The 18,430-nt window shown below is 52.8% G+C and overlaps 11 protein-coding genes across 11 annotated transcripts; 6 read left to right on the top strand and 5 right to left on the bottom strand.

Annotated features, from left to right (window-relative positions):
- Positions 1-137: 137 nt before the first annotated feature.
- On the top strand, positions 138-2,993 carry K489DRAFT_139476 (uncharacterized protein). Its single transcript, XM_033599116.1, has 4 exons — positions 138-484; positions 543-1,289; positions 1,343-1,377; positions 1,431-2,993. The coding sequence occupies exons 1-4, from the start codon at positions 339-341 to the stop codon at positions 2,672-2,674; spliced, it is 2,172 nt and encodes a 723-aa protein (XP_033454897.1). The 5' UTR covers positions 138-338; the 3' UTR covers positions 2,675-2,993.
- On the bottom strand, positions 2,751-3,470 carry K489DRAFT_365842 (ubiquinol-cytochrome c reductase complex ubiquinone-binding protein). Its single transcript, XM_033602732.1, has 4 exons — positions 3,397-3,470; positions 3,301-3,332; positions 3,067-3,247; positions 2,751-2,993 (listed from the first exon to the last, which is right to left on the bottom strand). Exons 1-4 carry the CDS (start codon positions 3,423-3,425, stop codon positions 2,936-2,938), a joined length of 300 nt encoding a protein of 99 aa, XP_033454898.1. The 5' UTR covers positions 3,426-3,470; the 3' UTR covers positions 2,751-2,935.
- A 376-nt stretch (positions 3,471-3,846) lies between these two features.
- K489DRAFT_139493 (uncharacterized protein) lies at positions 3,847-4,263 on the bottom strand. The gene has a single exon (XM_033599117.1). The coding sequence runs from the start codon at positions 4,193-4,195 to the stop codon at positions 3,938-3,940; it is 258 nt and encodes an 85-aa protein (XP_033454899.1). The 5' UTR covers positions 4,196-4,263; the 3' UTR covers positions 3,847-3,937.
- A 76-nt stretch (positions 4,264-4,339) lies between these two features.
- On the bottom strand, positions 4,340-6,071 carry K489DRAFT_365845 (cytochrome P450; the record flags this gene model as incomplete). Its single annotated transcript, XM_033602733.1, has 5 exons — positions 4,340-4,666; positions 4,728-4,812; positions 4,866-5,212; positions 5,262-5,800; positions 5,849-6,071. 5 exons carry the CDS (start codon positions 6,069-6,071, stop codon positions 4,340-4,342), a joined length of 1,521 nt encoding a protein of 506 aa, XP_033454900.1.
- A 381-nt stretch (positions 6,072-6,452) lies between these two features.
- K489DRAFT_420790 (uncharacterized protein) lies at positions 6,453-7,675 on the top strand (the record flags this gene model as incomplete). The annotated part of the gene is made up of 4 exons (XM_033608221.1): positions 6,453-6,693; positions 6,765-7,291; positions 7,351-7,369; positions 7,423-7,675. 4 exons carry the CDS (start codon positions 6,453-6,455, stop codon positions 7,566-7,568), a joined length of 933 nt encoding a protein of 310 aa, XP_033454901.1. The 3' UTR covers positions 7,569-7,675.
- A 609-nt stretch (positions 7,676-8,284) lies between these two features.
- Positions 8,285-9,886, top strand: K489DRAFT_397183 (cytochrome P450; the record flags this gene model as incomplete). Its single annotated transcript, XM_033606898.1, has 3 exons — positions 8,285-9,331; positions 9,387-9,497; positions 9,554-9,886. The coding sequence occupies 3 exons, from the start codon at positions 8,285-8,287 to the stop codon at positions 9,884-9,886; spliced, it is 1,491 nt and encodes a 496-aa protein (XP_033454902.1).
- A 152-nt stretch (positions 9,887-10,038) lies between these two features.
- K489DRAFT_328700 (putative dimeric dihydrodiol dehydrogenase) lies at positions 10,039-11,488 on the bottom strand (the record flags this gene model as incomplete). The annotated part of the gene is made up of 3 exons (XM_033602079.1): positions 10,039-11,108; positions 11,176-11,309; positions 11,379-11,488. 3 exons carry the CDS (start codon positions 11,486-11,488, stop codon positions 10,039-10,041), a joined length of 1,314 nt encoding a protein of 437 aa, XP_033454903.1.
- A 626-nt stretch (positions 11,489-12,114) lies between these two features.
- Positions 12,115-13,522, top strand: K489DRAFT_405505 (uncharacterized protein). The gene is made up of 2 exons (XM_033607159.1): positions 12,115-12,316; positions 12,369-13,522. The coding sequence occupies exons 1-2, from the start codon at positions 12,233-12,235 to the stop codon at positions 13,305-13,307; spliced, it is 1,023 nt and encodes a 340-aa protein (XP_033454904.1). The 5' UTR covers positions 12,115-12,232; the 3' UTR covers positions 13,308-13,522.
- Positions 13,523-14,020: 498 nt separating this feature from the next.
- On the bottom strand, positions 14,021-15,175 carry K489DRAFT_414249 (GroES-like protein; the record flags this gene model as incomplete). Its single annotated transcript, XM_033608143.1, has 2 exons — positions 14,021-14,549; positions 14,634-15,175. 2 exons carry the CDS (start codon positions 15,173-15,175, stop codon positions 14,021-14,023), a joined length of 1,071 nt encoding a protein of 356 aa, XP_033454905.1.
- A 519-nt stretch (positions 15,176-15,694) lies between these two features.
- On the top strand, positions 15,695-16,698 carry K489DRAFT_414250 (ketoacyl-synt-domain-containing protein; the record flags this gene model as incomplete). The annotated part of the gene is made up of 2 exons (XM_033608144.1): positions 15,695-16,389; positions 16,446-16,698. 2 exons carry the CDS (start codon positions 15,695-15,697, stop codon positions 16,696-16,698), a joined length of 948 nt encoding a protein of 315 aa, XP_033454906.1.
- Positions 16,699-17,331: 633 nt separating this feature from the next.
- Positions 17,332-18,430, top strand: K489DRAFT_328685 (uncharacterized protein; the record flags this gene model as incomplete). Its single annotated transcript, XM_033602076.1, has 1 exon — positions 17,332-18,430. A coding segment is annotated over one exon (1,099 nt), but the record flags the coding sequence as incomplete, so codon positions are not given.

Raw genomic sequence — 18,430 nt, forward strand, 5'->3', positions numbered from 1 at the left:
TGTCTGGACGCCGGCAGTATCCGCAGGGGAAAATAAGGGTTTGGGTTGCAGCTGGAGGGTCACGCTGAGACCCTAATCTATACGGATGAGTGACTCTCGCCATAGTGTACGCGACATGTACAATCTAGATCTATGCCAAGACCTATGTCAAGCAAGTCAAGCAAGTCTCAATCTACGGCTTGACTTGATTACTCATAAAAACCTGGCCGACTTGACTTGGTGACTAACCGCATTTGGATCAAGTCAAGCAAGTCAAGCAAGCCGGACTTGCTTGTGGCCACCTCTGTTCGTGGAAAATTAGGTCTGATCGTTTGGCTACGTGTATATATATATCAAAGATGATGGATACATTACATCTCGCAATCTGGAAACTCCGCAAAGACCTGGCATTTGACTTGTGCATCATACGTGACTACCAAACATCCGCAACTCAGGAACAACGGGTCAAAATGACCTCGTCTATCCCGACGTCCGAGACCGACGTGTAAGGAACTCCGATTTGGCAATTTACTCGTGTTCGAATTGGACTGACTATGTACAAGGCTCGTCGTTGGAGCAGGGCCCGCAGGTCTTATTGCCAGTTGGTGGATCGCGAGGTGTGGTCTCGGCGTTCGCGTAGTGGACAAGGACCCGAATGCATTGCTTCACGGACGAGCCGATGGTATGAGAGCTCGTTTGGTGGAGATGTTCGACAGCATGGGATATGGACTACAGGAATCTGTCCTCAAGGAATCTTTTCCTCTCCTCAAATCTGCTAGTTGGCTTCGTGATGCCAACGGACACATCCAACGTGTAGAGCAATTGCCGCTCTACGAGGATCATCGTCGACCATTGGTCACACCGTACCAACCGGCGGCTTTGTCTCAGGGACGAATTGAGCAACTCATCCAGCGCGCGATCTCGGATGTTTCCGATGGCAAAGTGCGCGTGGAACGAGGACGCGAAGCAGTCAGTCTTGTCATCGAGAAAGAACTTGCCAATGACGCCGACGCTTTTCCTATTGCAATCACCCTGCAAGACTCGGACAAAGGCTTCAGTGCCAATAGCAAATATAACGGCTCGGCCACTATCACTACGCCGGATTGGCACAATGAAGACAAGCCCGCGACGACAAATGGTACCAGTGACCCAGAAGGCAAACACACGGCCTCGAATCCCGAGACAAATGGCGAAACTCGCAACTTGGAGACCATTCGAGCGAAGTACGTGATCGGATGTGATGGTGCCAGAAGCTGGCTCCGCAAACAACTTGGGTTCAAGACCGAAGGGTCTCATACCAATACTGTCTGGTAAGGCCGTCATAGCAAATGAATCGACCATATTGAATTGACGAGTTCAATAGGGTTGCTTTGGACATATACCCGCTGACAGACTTCCGTGAGTGCTCACGCTGGAGTGCCATAAGGAGCTGCTGACCCATCATTATTTAGCCGACGTGCGACGACCCACTGGCGTGCAGACCACCTACGGCACCACGTTGATGATTCCTCGCGAAAAAGGTCTCCTTCGTATCTACATCCCCTTTGGCGAAGACGGAAAGGACGCAACTCGCGCTGGCGTGACCTTGGAGCAAGCCCGCACCCGAGTTAAGGAGGCCTTCCAGCCGTACCAATTCGATTTCGAGAAATGTCAATGGTGGTCTGCCTACAGTCTTGGGCAGCGCTACACCGAGACTGCTACCCATGCTGAGACGGCCCGTATCTTCTTGTGTGGAGATGCTTTACACAACAACTCGCCATTGATTGGATTGGGCCTGAACGTCAGCGCCCAGGACGCATGGAACTTGGGCTGGAAGATTGCGTTGGCTGTCAGCGCACCCTCTCAATTGAACCGAAGAGCGTTCCTTGATTCCTACGAGACGGAACGCTTGCCTGTGGCGAAACGACTGGTTTGGTACGACCGAAACTGGACAACCCTATTCAATAAAGCTCTTGTCGAACCTGGTGTTATTATCCAACGCTACCACGAGTTCCGGAATTTCTCGGATTCTTACATCTTGGAGTATCCGGACAGCGCCCTCGTCTCAAGGTCACTGAGCACTCAAACCGCCTCATCCAACCTTCTCGTCGGCGAGTCCTTCACGCATGCCCGTGTAGTGATGCAAGCAGATGGACAGACCTATTGGACCAGTGCTCGCCTGAAAGCTAAAGGTCAATTCCATATCGTGCTTCTTGCCGGTGACATTGGAGCAAAGGAGCAAAAGAACCGAGTTGATGGATTCTGCGACCAGCTTCTCAATCGCAATCAAGGAAAATCTCTGCTCTACGACCGATACCCTTACTGCTTCCCTACCGAAGCCTCCGATTATGACCGTTCCGATGTCGACCGTGGCCGCGAGGCCTCTATGATCAACCTCATCGCAATCCACACCTCCGCAAAAGACCATCCTCTACTCGAATTCCATGAGGCGATGCGCGGTCCGAACCATTCCAGATTCGGATGGGATGCATCGAAAGTGATGGCCGATATAGAGGTCCCATACGATCGATACTGCGATGGAACTGCTTATTCGACATGGGGCGTGGATCGTACCAAGGGTGCAGTGGTTGTGCTTCGGCCGGATTTACACATTGGGTGGATTGGGAATCTCGAAGACTATGCTCAACTGGAGAAATTCTTCGAGGGAGCTCTTGGCCAGGCTTGGGATGTCTCTGGCGGAAAGATTTTGCCATGAGGTCGTCTAGCAGGAGCTGTATGACCGTAATTCCCCAATAGAGACTCATAAGATGTGATACTTTAATAGAGTCGTCTGTTGCATACTCAGAACTCGCATATTCATTCAATTTGAGGTTTAAGACAGCTGTACAATCCCTCGAGGGATTTAACGCACTGTAGCTTCTTTTATGCATATAGTCTAGAAAGAAGCACAAATGGAACACTTCGAGCAAGTCGACGATCTAAATCATCTGGCGGTATTTTACATTTCCCGAAGTCCTCACTCAGCATCGTCTCCAAATAACGCTCTACCTTCTTTAGAATTGAGGTAATGATTCCTAGAGACTAGTCAGAATGCGCTCGCAAGATTCACTGATCTGGGTAAGGCTCGATATGCCGACTCTGACTCACCTTTCTTCAGCCCAACTCATTAGAAAGTACGCCGCAACGAAGGGAGGCACGACGTAGAGGAATTGATTTCGGGACCTCCGGATCATGTTGAACACACCGCCCTTGTTATAGAGAATCGTCTCTTGACTAACGCGGTTCGGAGCAATCTGATAGGAGACAACACCTTTCTGCGCCGGTAGTCCTGGAACGAATTGATCAGATGTGGACATTTTGCTTGCAAGACACCATACTCACTTTTGTGCCCCCAGGACCAGACGGCGAATTTTCTGCAGAAGTCTCGTCAGTCCAAGCCGAGCAGCCGCACAAAAGCATCTTCATATATAGACACACTCTTTTGGGACATTCTGGTTGTATTCCATTTTGAGTCGAGAGAATTTGACTCGTCAGGTCTTGACTGCTTCGAGTCAACAGAGAGGAGAAATTGATGTCAAAGGCGAACACCGTCAGACAACAGCGAAATCTGAGACGCGTGACGCAATCTTGCAGCATGCGGCGCAGCCCATTACGACGCGAGGTCACACCAGGTCTACGAGTCGTAGTTCGGCGGGTTTCGGCGGGTTTTCAAAGTTGACATATATGCTATTCCCAGAAATGATCTGCATTCAGCAAGGGATCAGCATGTCCGCAGCCGCCCAGTGCCGGGCATGCCGGGTTCCCCACTGGGTGCGTGAACAGCGAAATTGACTTTTATGGGTGTCAGTCGCAACACCACCACGTCAGTCAGCACTTCATTTCCGACTGGTCTGCGTGATCAATCAAGTGACCTCGAGACGGATACTGCCTGATTTGAACGGCGTATCGTGAGAAGTGCAGTGGACGAGAGATGCGACCAGGTGTTCGGCACGTGTATACGTGTTGGCGTGCTCCTTATTTATAGGCGCCACCTCATGCAGGTACTCTGACAGACATTCGCAGCGACATCATCCACGCAAACAATTAAATCCATCAACAAATGCATTGCTGTGCACACAAGCAGGTTAAAAGACACAGTACAGCACATGAGAACAGAAGGCCATGCTGGACCGGCGAAAAACCAATGTCGTAGAAACGACGGCACAGAATTTTTGTGACAGGTATCGGTCAAATCGGACGGGCACTCCGACATTTTTAATGAAAAGCAACATCTCATCCGTTACCAGCTACGTAGGTTGGTCACAAACCTGGATTTCTTAGTCATCAGTAGTCAGAGCATTTGAGGAGTCATCGCAACGCCCCTTCCAATTTCCGTGTGCAAGGCCTCCAATGCTGGATCGGCGGCCACGCTCCGCTCCACTCACTCATTCACCATGACCATAAATGGATTAGCTTCCAGGGGATGGACAGCACCCACATAATCCTCGTAAACCAAATCATCCGCCGTCGTCTGGAAGATCTTCATATGTTCGAAGCGACGGAGGACCATGGCGACTGTGCATGTCAGCTCACAGACCGCTAGGATGTGACCTAGGCACATCCGACGGCCTTTGGAGAACGGTACAAAGCACTTTTCGCGTAGCTGAGCACCATTCGGATCTTGCCATCGCGATGGGTTAAATTTTTCGGCTTCTGGGAAGGCATCGACATTGTTGTGCATGGTCCATGTACTCATACTGACTACCGTCTGGATGGTAATGGAATGTCAGCTTCTTCAACAGCAGGCATCGGGGTTGGCAAATATTCACCTTTGGTGGAAGGTAATGACCTTCAAAGACAGCGCCACCCTTTGGGACGATCCGGGGTAATCTGCCAATAACACCATATGACAACCTGCACACGCTCAGCAAAGTTTCAATTCGCGATGTAGTTTCCCGCGATCATACCTCTGCGCTTCTTTGATCACGCCCATGAAGTATGGCAGCTTCTCCAGCGACGTCATATCCATTTGGGAGACATCATCGGGGAAATTCTGGCGGAGCTCGTCCAAGACTCGTTTATGAATCTCGGAATCGGAGAGCACCGAGAACACGGCATAAGCCATGGCATTCCCGGTACTATCTGCAGCGGCGGAGGTCAACGACATAGACTCGTCCGCCAAGTTCTGTGTGCTTCGCACCGCTCGACCTGTCTCGGCGTCGGCTTCAAGCAATGCATGAAAAATGGTTTGCCGAGGCGGTTTAACACCGGCTGCCATGTCTTGCTTCAAGACGGTGACCTGTGCTTTTGTTGTCTGTCATGATGAGCAAGGTTCCAATAATATGTTGAAGGCATGAGCGTACCGATAGAAGCTTGTCAAAGGCTTCGAAAGAAGCACTCAACCTTTTAGCTAAGCTCGGCGGTAAGCTCTGTAATAACGTCGCAAATATTGGAAATTGCTGAAATATCCAAAACATTGGCCCAGCTTCACGAAGCATGTCTGTAAACCAGGCTCCAAAGTTCTCATCTTCCAGAAGACCCATTGTCCGATTGAAGCTGTAATCGGTCACGACATCGACGGACAGCGCTCGGAACCCGCGGGTGAGATTGACCGGTTGCTTTTCCCGCGCGGCCTTGCTGATCCGTCGGCAAAGACGCTCTGCCTTATCGTGGACGATGAACTCGCTGTCGACGATGGCTTTCCTGGAGAAGAATGGGTTGAGGGGCGATCGACGCTGACGGTGAAGATCATTCGGGATGGTGCAAAACATGGCTTCCTCCATTCCCATGATTGCATAGAATCCGGGGTCCTTGTAGAAGCTGCTGGTATTTCCGTAAACTGTTTCATAGTGTTCGGGCCTACTTAGATGGATTTCGTTTGGTCCGATACGAACAATGGGACCTTTCGACATATCAGCATAGGAAGGTCGATAGTTCTGGGGATGCTCACCATAATTCTCGTGAAGACGAGCGACTTCTCTGTACCACTGGCCTTTTCGGATAAAATTATGATAGAAACTTGGTAGAGAAGAAGCAGCTGACCAGACCGGCCCAGGGACCTTTTTGAGAGGATGAAAGTAAAGCCGGTAAATGATGTTGATCAAGGTAAATATTAAAACTGTTGCGCCGGGGATAACTACGAGCAGAGTTATGGGCGACCAGTGGTCCTTCATCTTCGCAGGCAATCTGAGTGGACTTCGGATCTCCAGAGTTCTGTCAACATAAGAAAGTGCGAGCAAAGCCAGGAAAATCTTCTCGTGCAACGCGCCGGGCTTCAAAAGACAATGTCACTGAGAGAAGTGTATTGCGGGATGTGCAAAGGCGCTTTCATCTAGACTCACTAAATCCGAGAAATCGATACAAAGTCGCCGACCGTGGCCGGAGGCTTGCGTTGATCGAAGCACTGGATATCATATTCCTCCGCCATCACGGACAGTTTCGCCTTAGAACATAACTCAAAGACTTTCCCACGACAAAGTACCTAAAGGACTATCGAATCAAAGACAGCATTTCTTCAAGTCCTATCACATTTCAATATTCATTAACTCTCAACCATGGAGGAAAGCATGCCGCATTTGGCCTTTTTGGCAGGATCTAGCAACATAGATGTTTCCAACGGCCAAGGCATGGACGCTTTAATGGAAGATGTCAAGCAACGCGGCCTCCAGCTTGAGCTCGATCGCCTCCGTGACATGCACGAGGTTTACACCGATGCTGCGGATGGTAAATACACACTGGCTCCAATCAACTGGAAGAAGCCTGGCCTCCGGGTTCTGGACTCTGCCACCGCCGATGGTAAGACGATCATGATTCTCTGGTCACATGTCTCATCAGGAACCAAAAGGGCACACTGACATCTACTTTAGCCGTCTGGATCCAAGATGCTCAAAAGCTGGCCGGCGACGTCGTGGCCACGCAGACGTGGGTTGGTACGGATCTTGTCGGCGAGTTGTTCCCCAACCCGATTCCGCCGAACATCACCTTTGCCAAACAGTCCATCACAGAGCCTTGGCCCCAGGAGTGGCAGGGAAGCTTCGACCTCGTGCATCAGCGCCAGGTTCTCGGTTTCTGCGGAGACTTCCCGATCAAGCAAGCGGTTGCCAACCTTTGCGCGCTTGCGAAGCCTGGAGGTTGGGTGGAGCTGGTCGAGCTCAACGCCGATCAGACCATCCTCGGCGAGGCGACCGTTGCGCGGGAATTCTTCGATCTTCTCGAGCAGATCTGGCAGATCAAGAACATGGGCGGCAACTTCGGGCAGGATCTGAAGAGGTACATGGAAGAGGCTGGACTGGAAGACGTTGAGGAAACTCTCCTCCGCAACAAAGTCGGCGTCAAGGCGTTGCCTGGTAAAATGGATAGCAGTATCAACGGTGCTCTTGGTGCTGGTCCAATGGTATGTTTTGACGATTCAGCTTGCTTCCAATGCTCGTACTAACTGTTCTTGAATTTCAGATCATCGCGATGGCCAAAAGTAAGTACCTCGGAGACCCGAACGTATGCAGCGACTAACATGCAATCAAACAGCTTTGCCGATCAAAGGTTTTACACAGGAGCAACTTGATACCCTCTACGAGCGAACTGAGAAGGAGATGCGTACTATTGGCAGCGAGTTTGACAGCTTTGCAGTCCGCGGCCGTGTCCCGACTGGTGGATTGAAGCCTCGCATTTGATGTATGAGCCCGGCTCTCCTGAGCGGTCGTAGAACCTAATCTCCTGTTCAGTAGATAAGACATATCCCAGAAGTACAATGAATGAATTGATTTCACGCCAATCATCTCTGTAGAAATCTCGATGCGAGCCTCCAGATTTGCAAAGGGCTTCGCTCAAACTGGATGGCACAGTCCCATAGCTTATAGAACGAGGTTGTTTCAAAGGCGCGGAGCCAGTTGGACAAAAGTTTTTCATCAGCAAGAAAGAGTATCTGATGAGTCATCCGGTTCCTCCGTCCGATTTATATAATAATAGCAACGATCAAGAGAGAGCAAGATGTCGACCATGTTTAGGTGAAAGGATATTTAACAGATCAACTCATGACTTTCTGAAGGTTGAGAAGAGACACTAAAAGATCAGGGGTAGAATTGAGGATGATATAGTGAAAATCAATAATGTCGACACGAATGGCTCCGCGGAGAATGGCGACGTGTTGGTCAAGCATAAAGACGGACGACCAGGCGAAATCCGCCTCGAAAACTCTCGCCTCCCCCAGCTCCACTATGCGGTGGAGCCCAAAGATCACCGCTTAGAAAACCCCCCGAGACGTGAGCATAGCGCAGTACACAAGGGCTTTGCACTAACAGGCTACTAAAAAGCCATTGAGCTTCTTGAAATCTTAGTACGATCACCTTCGATGGCTCTGGACGAAACGGAGCGAGCACACTTGCTCAGCATGGACATCTTGCTCTCTGTGTCGTCTATACTGGTTTTAATTACTGTGTCGCTGGCATTTGTAACAGCCAACATCGCCTATCGATTGTTCTTCTCTCCCATTTCGAATGTACCAGGACCTCGCCTAGCCGCCTTGACTTATTTATATGAGTTCTACTACGATGGCCTGAGTCATGGCCGCTATCTTTGGAAAATCCAAGAGCTTCATGAAAAGTACGGTTCCATCGTCCGCGTCAACCCCCGAGAAGTCCATATCAACGATGCCTCATTCTACGACCTAATCTATGCCGGCGGCCCGCATCATCCGCGCAACAAGATCCGATGGATGGCCTTTCACGACCAGAGTACCTTTGATACGTTCGATGCGGACACGCACCGGGCGCGACGGACGGCAATGGCAGCTTCCTTCTCGAAGCAGGCCATTCGCAATGCGGAATTTTTGATTTCAGAAACAATAGATAAGCTCCGAGAGAGAATGGCTCGGCTCTCAGGGACTGAACAAGTGATGAACATCAAGGAGCTGTATAGCGGCCTGACCATGGACATCATCGCGCAGTACTGGTTCGGCGAGAGCATGGATAATCTTGAGCAAGAGAAATTTGGCAAGGAGTTTCTAGACGTCTTCCATGAAATGCCGCAAAGCCATCCCATCGGACGGATGTTCCCATGGCTATTCGACCTCATCCAGCAGATCCCTTTCCGTGTCCTTGCAACCATTGATCCGAAATTAGCCCCCATGGCTGAATACGAGGGTAAAATCACCGGCCAACTCACGGATGTACTCACGAAGACCCAACCGCGAGGACTCAGAACGATTTTCCACGAGTTGCGGGATAGCAAGCAATTGGCTGACTCGGAAAAGACACTCGCGAGATTCAAGGCCGAGGCGACCATTTTTCTCGGCGCAGGCACGGAGACGACAGCAGCGGCCTTGACCACCATCACTTACCATGTCACAGCAAATCCCGACATCAGGAAGAAGCTTATATCCGAGCTTAAGACGCATGAGCGCTCTTCACTCGTGGAGTTGGAGGCTTTGCCATACCTGGTACGAGGTCGAACTCAATGAAGACCTGGCAAGATCACTAACAATTCACGAGCAGAACGGCGTTATACAGGAAGGCATCCGCCTATCCTTTGGCGTTCCCGGAAGATTGCCTCGAATCGCACCGAAAGAGGAGCTCCAATACGGCGGCTTCCGATTACCCCCGGGAGTGAGTAGATCCCCACTCCACCGCAAGCAAATTCTAACTGAAATCACCACTTGCAGACCGTGGTGAGCTCATCCTCATACCTCCTACACACTAACGAAGCCATCTTTCCCGACCCGCACGCGTTCCAGCCAGAGCGTTGGCTGGGGGACAGAACAAAGATGGGCAAGCACTTCGTGCCGTTCTCTCGCGGCGCACGCATGTGCATTGGTATAAACCTCGCTCATGCCGAGCTCTTTCTCACAGTGGCGAGGGTTTTCTCAGGATTTGACTTCATACTACACGAGACCGGGGAAGAGGATGTCGTTGTTCGTCATGACTTTTTTGTTGGGATGCCACGATTGGACTCGAAAGGTGTGCGTGTGAAGATTCGCGCTCGAGGGCTAGACTGATTTGAGGTGCCGATGACTCATCAATTGTACATCCACACTGCTGAGTAATCGTGAAATCGTTTACATTCTGGCGTATTGTTTGTGAAATGTGGTCTCAAAACAATATAGTTATATAGATGACATCCATCCTTTACCAACACACTGCGAGATGATCATGCTCGAAGGTTTCCTGCCAGTGAACTTGTCGGCCTGATGTTCAGCCCTCCGCTTACATAAATTTTATCCACCGTCTCCATCTGTCCAACACTATCCTCGAGGCTCATCCACACGCCTGAGCCCTCGCGGCCTTTGATGCGATTGACCAATTCCTCGAGCTGATATCTGTACGTAGACCACCAGAATTCTCCTGGAAGATTCTTGTTCACGTCTCGCCAGCTATAAGCTTTGATAGTCTGCTTCTCCGTCCACGTCGTCGTCTCGCCGTCAGAAGTCTGTCGTGCATGGACATCGACAATGTCGATGGAGTGCCATAGATGCATGAGGACAGGATTCCATAAGGTCAATGTTCGTTGTAACGTGTGTTTGCTTCCCTCAATGGTCGGTGAGGAGTCCTTTACTCCGATGGGATCGCACTCCACAACACATTTCGGCCAGCCCGCACTCGGCCAGGTCTTGGACCAGTCGCGCGGGACAATGGGCCAGTCGCCCACCTTGCTCATGTCCGATGTCAGCGTCGCTGTCACACCCGACTTGTTGGTGAGCGTACACTCGACCGCGATGTCGATCTGCCCCGACGGGCCGCCCTGGCTCTTCGACACGGGGTCGTCCCACAGTCTGAACCGCACATCATCCACCTTCGGCCTTGAATCCTCCAAGACATCCTGGATACAAACCATATTGTACACTGCGAAGTCCATCAGACAACCTCCTGACAGCTCATAATTGAGCCGGATGTCGGTCGCAGGTACAAATCCTTTCCATGCGTACGTCTGACAATGTACCTTGCTGATAGGTCCCGCATGGGGATGTTCTCGAGAAAGGGACAGGAAAGTCTGCCAGGCGGGGTGAAAGCGATTATGCCAGGCTTCCAGCAGGATCGGCGCATCTGGGACCTGGAGAGCGGGACTGGCAGCCAGAGTTTCCATCTCTGTGGCATTTGATGTCGCAGGCTTCTCGAGGAGGACATGTTTGCCGTGCTCAATAGCCCGGAGCGCCCACTGGAAATGTAGAGCATTTGGCAAGGAGATGTAAACGCAGTCGACTTGCGGGTCTTTGATCAGATCTGCATTGGTTTGGTAAATCATCCGCAGCGAGAAAGGCGCGAGGAGCATCTACGCGGACAGACGGACCTTCGTAGGATGCATGAACATGCGGGATGTCCCATTTTTTGGCGAATTCTGCAGCTCTGCTCCGATCACGAGCTGCGACAGCCCAAACGACGGCTTCTGCGTGGGATCTACATGGTAGAATTACAGCCTGGGGTCTGATGGTGACTATCAGCGCTCCAAAGCTGCATTATGTCGATTCAAATCCCGTATCTGTCTGTACGTACGCGATGTTGGAACATCCAATGAGACCGATTTTGATTGCTTCATCGGACTTGGAAATAGCAGGCGCACCGACGAAAATATTGTACAGTCTTCGAGCCGACTGGAAAGGCATTCTTGCTACTCGCCCCGATGATCCGAAAACTTGCCAAGCTGACAGGACTCGACAATCGCTATTCACTCTTGACCTCTCCAAACATGCACGTAGACGTCAACTATATTAATAAATGCAAGAATGTGCTATGCTAGACTGCTTCTCGAAATAGCCTAGCTAAATTAATAAGGAGCGATTTGAGACGAGACGAGAGACAGGGAAACTGTCGCCGGAGGGTATTCGCATGAACCTTGCTGGCTCTCATTGAGCAATGACTTTTGGGTTTTATTATGATGATCCATCTGTTGCTTTGAGCCTCGGCTGCGCAATATGTGCCTGAGGCATTAATTTGCGACGTCCGCTCAATGGCCACTTTCAACTACACCATCCTGACACCCATTGTTACGTGCGGTAATAAACGAAGCTCTTCTTGTTCAAGCACGAACGAGGATTATACCTACGAACAAATTGTGAGGACGCGTTCAAAGCATGTGGCAGCAGCGAGACTCTATAGAGTTTCGGCGGGTTTGACTTGACCATAGGTTTGATAAGCGGAATGTTGGTTGCGGCGAGTTTCGTACGAACGGCCACGTACTTTCGATATGGATCGTGTCGAGCTCCAATGATAGACTCAAGTTAGACTTGAAGATCGTGTGATCTGCTCTTTTAGGAAATATCAAAAGCAGCTCATGCGCATTGCATCTTTCACAATTGTGAGCACGACACGACAATCAACATCTCCCGGGAAGAAGCGCGGGCTTAATCATGTTGGCGACTATTGCGGTCTTTTTCCCGCCCACACCGACGGCGTACGCGACTCTCCTGAACGCGTTCCAATGGGCTCCTCTGGTAAGTGAGAAGAGACGTTTCTGCAAGCGGCACAAAGCTCATCGATTCACAGTTCACCATCGGGATGTGGTTCAGCGACCATCACCCCTGTGGCAAGTTCTCCAGACCCTCAGGCTACAATATCAACGGGCGTGTCGCATGGGCAGTCATGGAGTCCGTGGGTCCTCTCCACATGCTGTACCTGGTCTGGAATTTCTCGCGTCAGTTCTCGATTCAGGAACTCCCGATATGGAATGCTGTGATGGTGCTCTTGTACTGCGTCCACTATGTGAATCGGGCGTACATTGGGCCGCTATTGGTGGCTCCTAGCATCTCGCCGGTCGGTATTGAGATCTTTCTCATGGTGTGCTGGCACAATTGGTTCAACACCGCGTGCCTCACGCCTTGGATCATGGGATATCACACTTCGATTTTGGGGTTCGATGGCCTTGCTACCATCTCGACGGAAACCTCCAAATCGGTTGCCTCTCAAACTATTCCTTACATTGGATTGGCCCTATTCGTGTTGGGCATGACCAACAACATCTTGGCGGAGCACCGACTCTGGCGCATGAGAAGAGAAGAAGGCCAACGTCGTGCGCAAGTCTCCTCGTCAAAAGGCGTGCCAGCATCTGGAAACATCTACCACAAGGTCTACGTTATACCCCCGGCCGACGGCTTGTTCCGATACTGTCTCTACCCGCACTATCTCTGGGAGTGGATCGAATGGCTGGGTTTCGTGCTCGTTGGCGTGGCAGTTCAAACGACCATCGCGCCTACGGGTGCGATGCAGAGTCCCGCCCTCAGGCTCGCGCCATGGAATTTACCATTCGCCTGGGCAGCGCAGTATTTCAACACGGCACTTCCGTTGGCACCGCTGGCCTACGTAATCAACTTCATCGCGTGCATGCCGCCGCAGGCTCGGCGCGGGCTGCGTTGGTACAAGAAGGAGTTTGGCGAGGAGGCGGTCGCGGGCCGATCGGCGATCGTGCCTGGCATTTCGTGGTGGTGAGGAGAAAGCGTCGAGGTCTCGAGGTGTTCCGTCGTGAGCCCGCCCGGCCTCCAGGGCTTCAGGGCTCCAGGCTCCAGGGCTCCAGGCTGTACCGGATTTTAGGGTTGGGCGGTTTTTGCCCGTTGGGGTTAACTTGCTGTCTTGCCATCGCGATACAACGTACACATGCTTTTCTTCAGGTTTCACTCTTGAATTGCACGAAGTTTACTTGAGACAAATTATAAGACTGCACTCAGATGTTGGACCTTTTTGTTACTGAGTCACAGCTTCCATATGACGAAGTCGTCTTTCAGACGGGCATGATTCACAAAGGCGCGGTCTTTCCTTTCAAAGACGCATAGTGGTTGCTCAAAGAATCACCACCACTGTACTTTCCCTGACCCAAATGTCTTCGCGTTCAGGGACGATAGATGTTCGGCAGTAGACGTCATATCTCTAAGCAAAGCTTCAATTGAAAGTATAATGCATCGTGCATTATTGCGTGACCTATACACTGGGGCAAGAATTGATTGGATCGGATGGGATGATTAATCTGATACTCATTACTCTGATGACTGATCTGACACTTCGTCGAGAACGTTGGAAGCTGAGGGTTCTATGCCCTTATGCCCTTAGTCTCACATCAAGCGATGTAGACCGAATTATGTTCAGCAGATAGAGCAGTGTAGAATGGCAGCTTGGTCGACACCAAATCAGCGGGTTGCCCGCCGCCGCTACTGGTGAATGAGAAAGACCAACTTCTTTCCTGCAGCGGCGCCTTTACGTAAGCGGTCGGCGCCAGCGGCCACGCCCGCCAGCCCCGAATTGCTGACCTCGGCTGGGTGCGTGAGGATGTCTTTTTGATCCAACATCTTTTGTGCAATCGGCCGCCATCGCTCCTGAAACCTTTGATCTCGCGGCTTCGCATCTCGCCGGTATGGCTTTGCCATGTTAATCGGCTTTCCCAGAACAGTCCACGCGATGATCCAGTGTGGTCGTACTTCCCGACGCGTGTGGCCTCGAAGCGGGAATTGATCCAGGCCGACATACCTCCCACCATTGCTGCCGATGGCGGCATAGCAGATCTTCATGCTCCCAGAGTCAGTGATGCAGTCGAGTGCGTAGGCCAGATGATCCTTGGTGAACGTGCGGATCTGGTCGGCGCAGTCGGGCGAGTGATAGTCCCATGCTTCGATGGCGCCGAGTGCTTTGACGCGTTCGAAGTTGTGTGGTGAGCAAGTTGTGATCGGAATCAAACCTGATCTATTTCATCCGCCCAGGTCAGTATCATGAGCCTCGCGAGGACAGAAGGTAGGCCATTATGGAGAGCATCTGCTCGGTACTCACAATTTCGCCGCCTGGATAGCTAGAGTGCCGGTGGCAGTTCCACCACCATAGATCAGAACGTATTGCGAACTGGTATGCGTCTTGCTGTATGGAAGTGGCAATTTCAGTATATGGTACAAGGCCAGCCCGACAGTCAGGAGGCCACAGCCCAAAGTTGCCGCGTCTTGGAATGACAACCATGACGGGACCTTGAAAAGCACTGCTGCTGGCACATTGGCGTATTCAGCAAAGGCACCGCTATGTGGTTCATCAGCATTGTTTCCTGGCGCTGCGCCAGCGACAAGATCTCCCTGTGCGAATCCGATCACGTTCTTGCCGCATTCTACCACAATTCCCGAGAAATCGCATCCCCAAGTCGAACCGGGTGCGGGCGACATATCGAGAGATTTCCAATCGAATGGGTTCAGTGCGATGGCTTTGATGCGAACAAGAACTTCGTCCGCGCGGGGAGCGAGTACCGGACATGATTCTTCCAGATTGATCGCGCCAGCTCCCTTTACCTTCAGCGCACGCTGCGTGCTTGGTACAGCGATCGAAGCCATGGTAAGTGAGGGACTGAAGTAAAATGATTCACCACTCCGCTGCAATTGGTTGTGCAACCGAAGGGGAAGGTGAGTGCAGCGAGCCTCCATGCAAGCACTGGTCTTCATTCTTCCCCCTTCGGCTGGTTTGAAGATCTTAGTCATCGCAGAGGCCGAGCGTCAAGTTAGTCATCGGAGTGCCCCGTCCGATTTGACCTACGACTATACCTGTAATCAATCCGCTGTGAGGCTGGAAACATCCGACCGACGTTGGCGTTCCCATGCCACGCAAAGGGTCCGCAAATTCCAAACCCTCCGAGAGGCCACCCGGACATGGAAGCCCATCTAATTATTCGCCGCCTTCGCCTTGCAACGATGCCGTCTTCACAATACTGCATAATTTAACTCTTTCAAGCCGCTCGTTGACTTGCTGCTTTGTGTCTCGTTTTTTCCTCATTATAATATCATCTCTCATATCAAAAGACGACATCCCCGTTTTACATAGCCGTAGTGCAAACAAGCTCAACCTCAATCGCAGCAATGGACCCCCGCAATGAACCCATTGCCGTCATTGGATCGGGCTGCCGGTTTCCTGGCGGCGCTGCGTCGCCGTCCAAGCTTTGGGAACTACTTCACTCGCCACGCGATGTCCTCTGTGATTTTCCCGAGGAGCGTCTGAACCTTGGTGCATTCTCACATCGCGACGGCGAGCATCATGGCAGTACCGATGTCTGCAACAAGAGCTACTTAATACAGGAAGATACACGTCACTTCGATGCCTCGTTCTTCAACATCAATCCCGCTGAAGCGGAGGGGATGGATCCACAACAACGAATTGCTCTCGAGGTGGCTTATGAGGCTATGGAATCCGCAGGCTATGCTCTTAAACAGATGCAAGGCTCTTTGACTTCTGTACATCTCGGAGTCATGACTGCGGACTACATGCACATTCAAACGCGCGACCCAGAGACCATCAATCGATATCATGCAGTTGGAACTGCGAACAGCATCTTGTCCAATCGCGTATCCTACGTCTTCGACCTGCGTGGACCATCGATGACTCTCGACACTGCCTGCTCGTCATCCTTAGCTGCCGTGCATCTGGCAGTGCAATCTCTGCGTCGGGGCGAGTCAAAACTTGCGCTTGCTATGGGTGCCAATCTCATTCTGGATCCGACTGGTTACATTTCAGAATCAAAACTTCACATGTTAAGCCCGCGGTCGAGAAGCGCAATGTATGTGTCTCCCCGCCTCTTCATTGGCGATTGCAATTGGCTGATCTCTCTGGCAGGTGGGACGCGAGCGCGGACGGCTATGCGCGCGGCGAAGGGGTCGCTGCGGTGATGTTGAAGCCTCTCAGTGACGCCATTCGTGATCAGGATCACATCGAATGCATCGTCCGCGAGACGGGCATGAACAGCGATGGGCGTACTCCGGGCATTACCATGCCGAGCTTTGAAGCCCAGGCGACCCTCACTACTATTCCTGACTGGTATCAGCCCCTGACTGGTATCAGCCCCCCCAACCCGCCCCGATTCACCTGAAACACTCCCTATCGCTACTTCACCTCCGTCCGACCTACTTTCATATGGCCACCTCGCCGCCGTTCCCCTCCTATCGCCTACAAATCGCGTCGGACCGTATGTAGCCAGTCCGGTTTGTACGTTCCTTGCCCTACCTCGACCGTTAGCGGCAGCGCGGCTATGAAACGGTCCGCGACGGGGGTGGGACCTGGAGGGTTGCGCGCGTGCGGCGGAGACGCTACGGGCACCGCGGACGACGCGTCGTCGTGATGCGGAGGAACGCCCGTCTAGGCCGGTCGGTCAGTAGAGAGCAGGCTCGAGGTCGATCCTAGACGACTAGGCGCGGCAATGGACGGCTTTGGGTACGTCGTAGAGTACCGAGTCTTGGTCTGCCGGCGATGTCGCTATGCCGTGTGGCCGAGCCATCTCCTCCGCCATCTCCAATCCGACGTCCATCAGCTTCTTGCGGGAGAGGCGCGCCGACTAACCCGGGACCTGCTGACGCGCTGGCTGGATCTGTGCGGTAGTGCGGACGAATTCACCTTTCCAGACGCCGCTGTCGAGCTGATTCACGAGCTGCCATGCTACAAGGACGGCCTCCGCTGCCAGCTCGACGCCGGCGCCTGTCCATTCGTCGCTCGAAGCCCGGAAACGATGCGCTCGCATTGGCGGAAAGCACACCGTGGATGGGGAGTCGCACAGGGCAAGTTTGGGGGCTCCGGGCCAACACGGCAACAGGAGCGCCTGAAGCGGCTCGCAGAGGCTGTGCGGTCGGTCTGTTGCCAGCGTCTGTTTGGAACGGGGCGGTACTCGAGCTATTTCGAAGTTCGACTGCCTAACGTCGCCTCGGCTGGCGATGCGGCGGACGCTGGGCCGGCGCCCGCCGCCTCCGGCTCCGATGCGGCGCGTGCGAGGCTCGAGCTGGCAATGCTCATCGAGGAGCGGCAGAGCGCAGGCCAGACGGTTCACGCAAATGCGAGCCGAAAGGAAGTGTCGCCGTGGCTCCAGCTCACCCGCTGGCCAGAGTACCTCGCCGGGCATTCCTTTGAACAGCTAGCCGCGCTTGCTGCGATGCCCTCCCTAGCCACGGAGCCCGGGTTGTTTGCGCTAGGCCAGAGTCTGGATCGGCTCGTCGACGCCGCCTACACGTCGATCTGCCAGGACCGGATCAACGTATTCGACCAAGCACGCATCAACAGCTTCCTCCAGCGGCCGCGGGCCTCGGACCGGCCGCTCATGATCAAGCTGCAGAAGGCGACCTTCCGCAAGTACCAGGCCGTCTGGAAAGGCCTCCTCTGCTTTGTGGCCCGCGCGGCGGATCCCTGCCAGACGATCCGGCTGCGTCACCAGCTGCAGAGCCGACAGGCCGCCCTTCTCGGCGAGGTCTTCCTGCAGATCGACCGTCTGTTGCAGGTGCCTGCCGAGCATGAGTCGGCTCGCCAGAGCGCGCGTGCCGCCGTAGACGACAGCTGCCTCGACCTCTGCATAGCGCTGCTGGATCACGACCTGAAGGGCGACCTGTTTGAGAGCGCGGTCGTAGGCTTTCTCGCCGTTCTTGGCATCGACCTCGGCAAGGGCAATCTCAAAGAGGCCCAGAACTACACCCCCAGCCTCTCGGGCTTCATCAAGATTGCTCAGATGCTTGTAATCGAGAAGGCGATCCGCGCGGCCGACGCTGGCGACGCTGCGCAGCCGGCCGACCTGCTCGACGACATGCGGGAGCGCTTCATGATCCACGGCACCCGCTCGCCCT

Source organism: Dissoconium aciculare, assembly GCF_010015565.1.
Source record: "Dissoconium aciculare CBS 342.82 unplaced genomic scaffold K489scaffold_27, whole genome shotgun sequence".
Taxonomy (NCBI): Eukaryota; Fungi; Ascomycota; class Dothideomycetes; order Mycosphaerellales; family Dissoconiaceae; genus Dissoconium; species Dissoconium aciculare.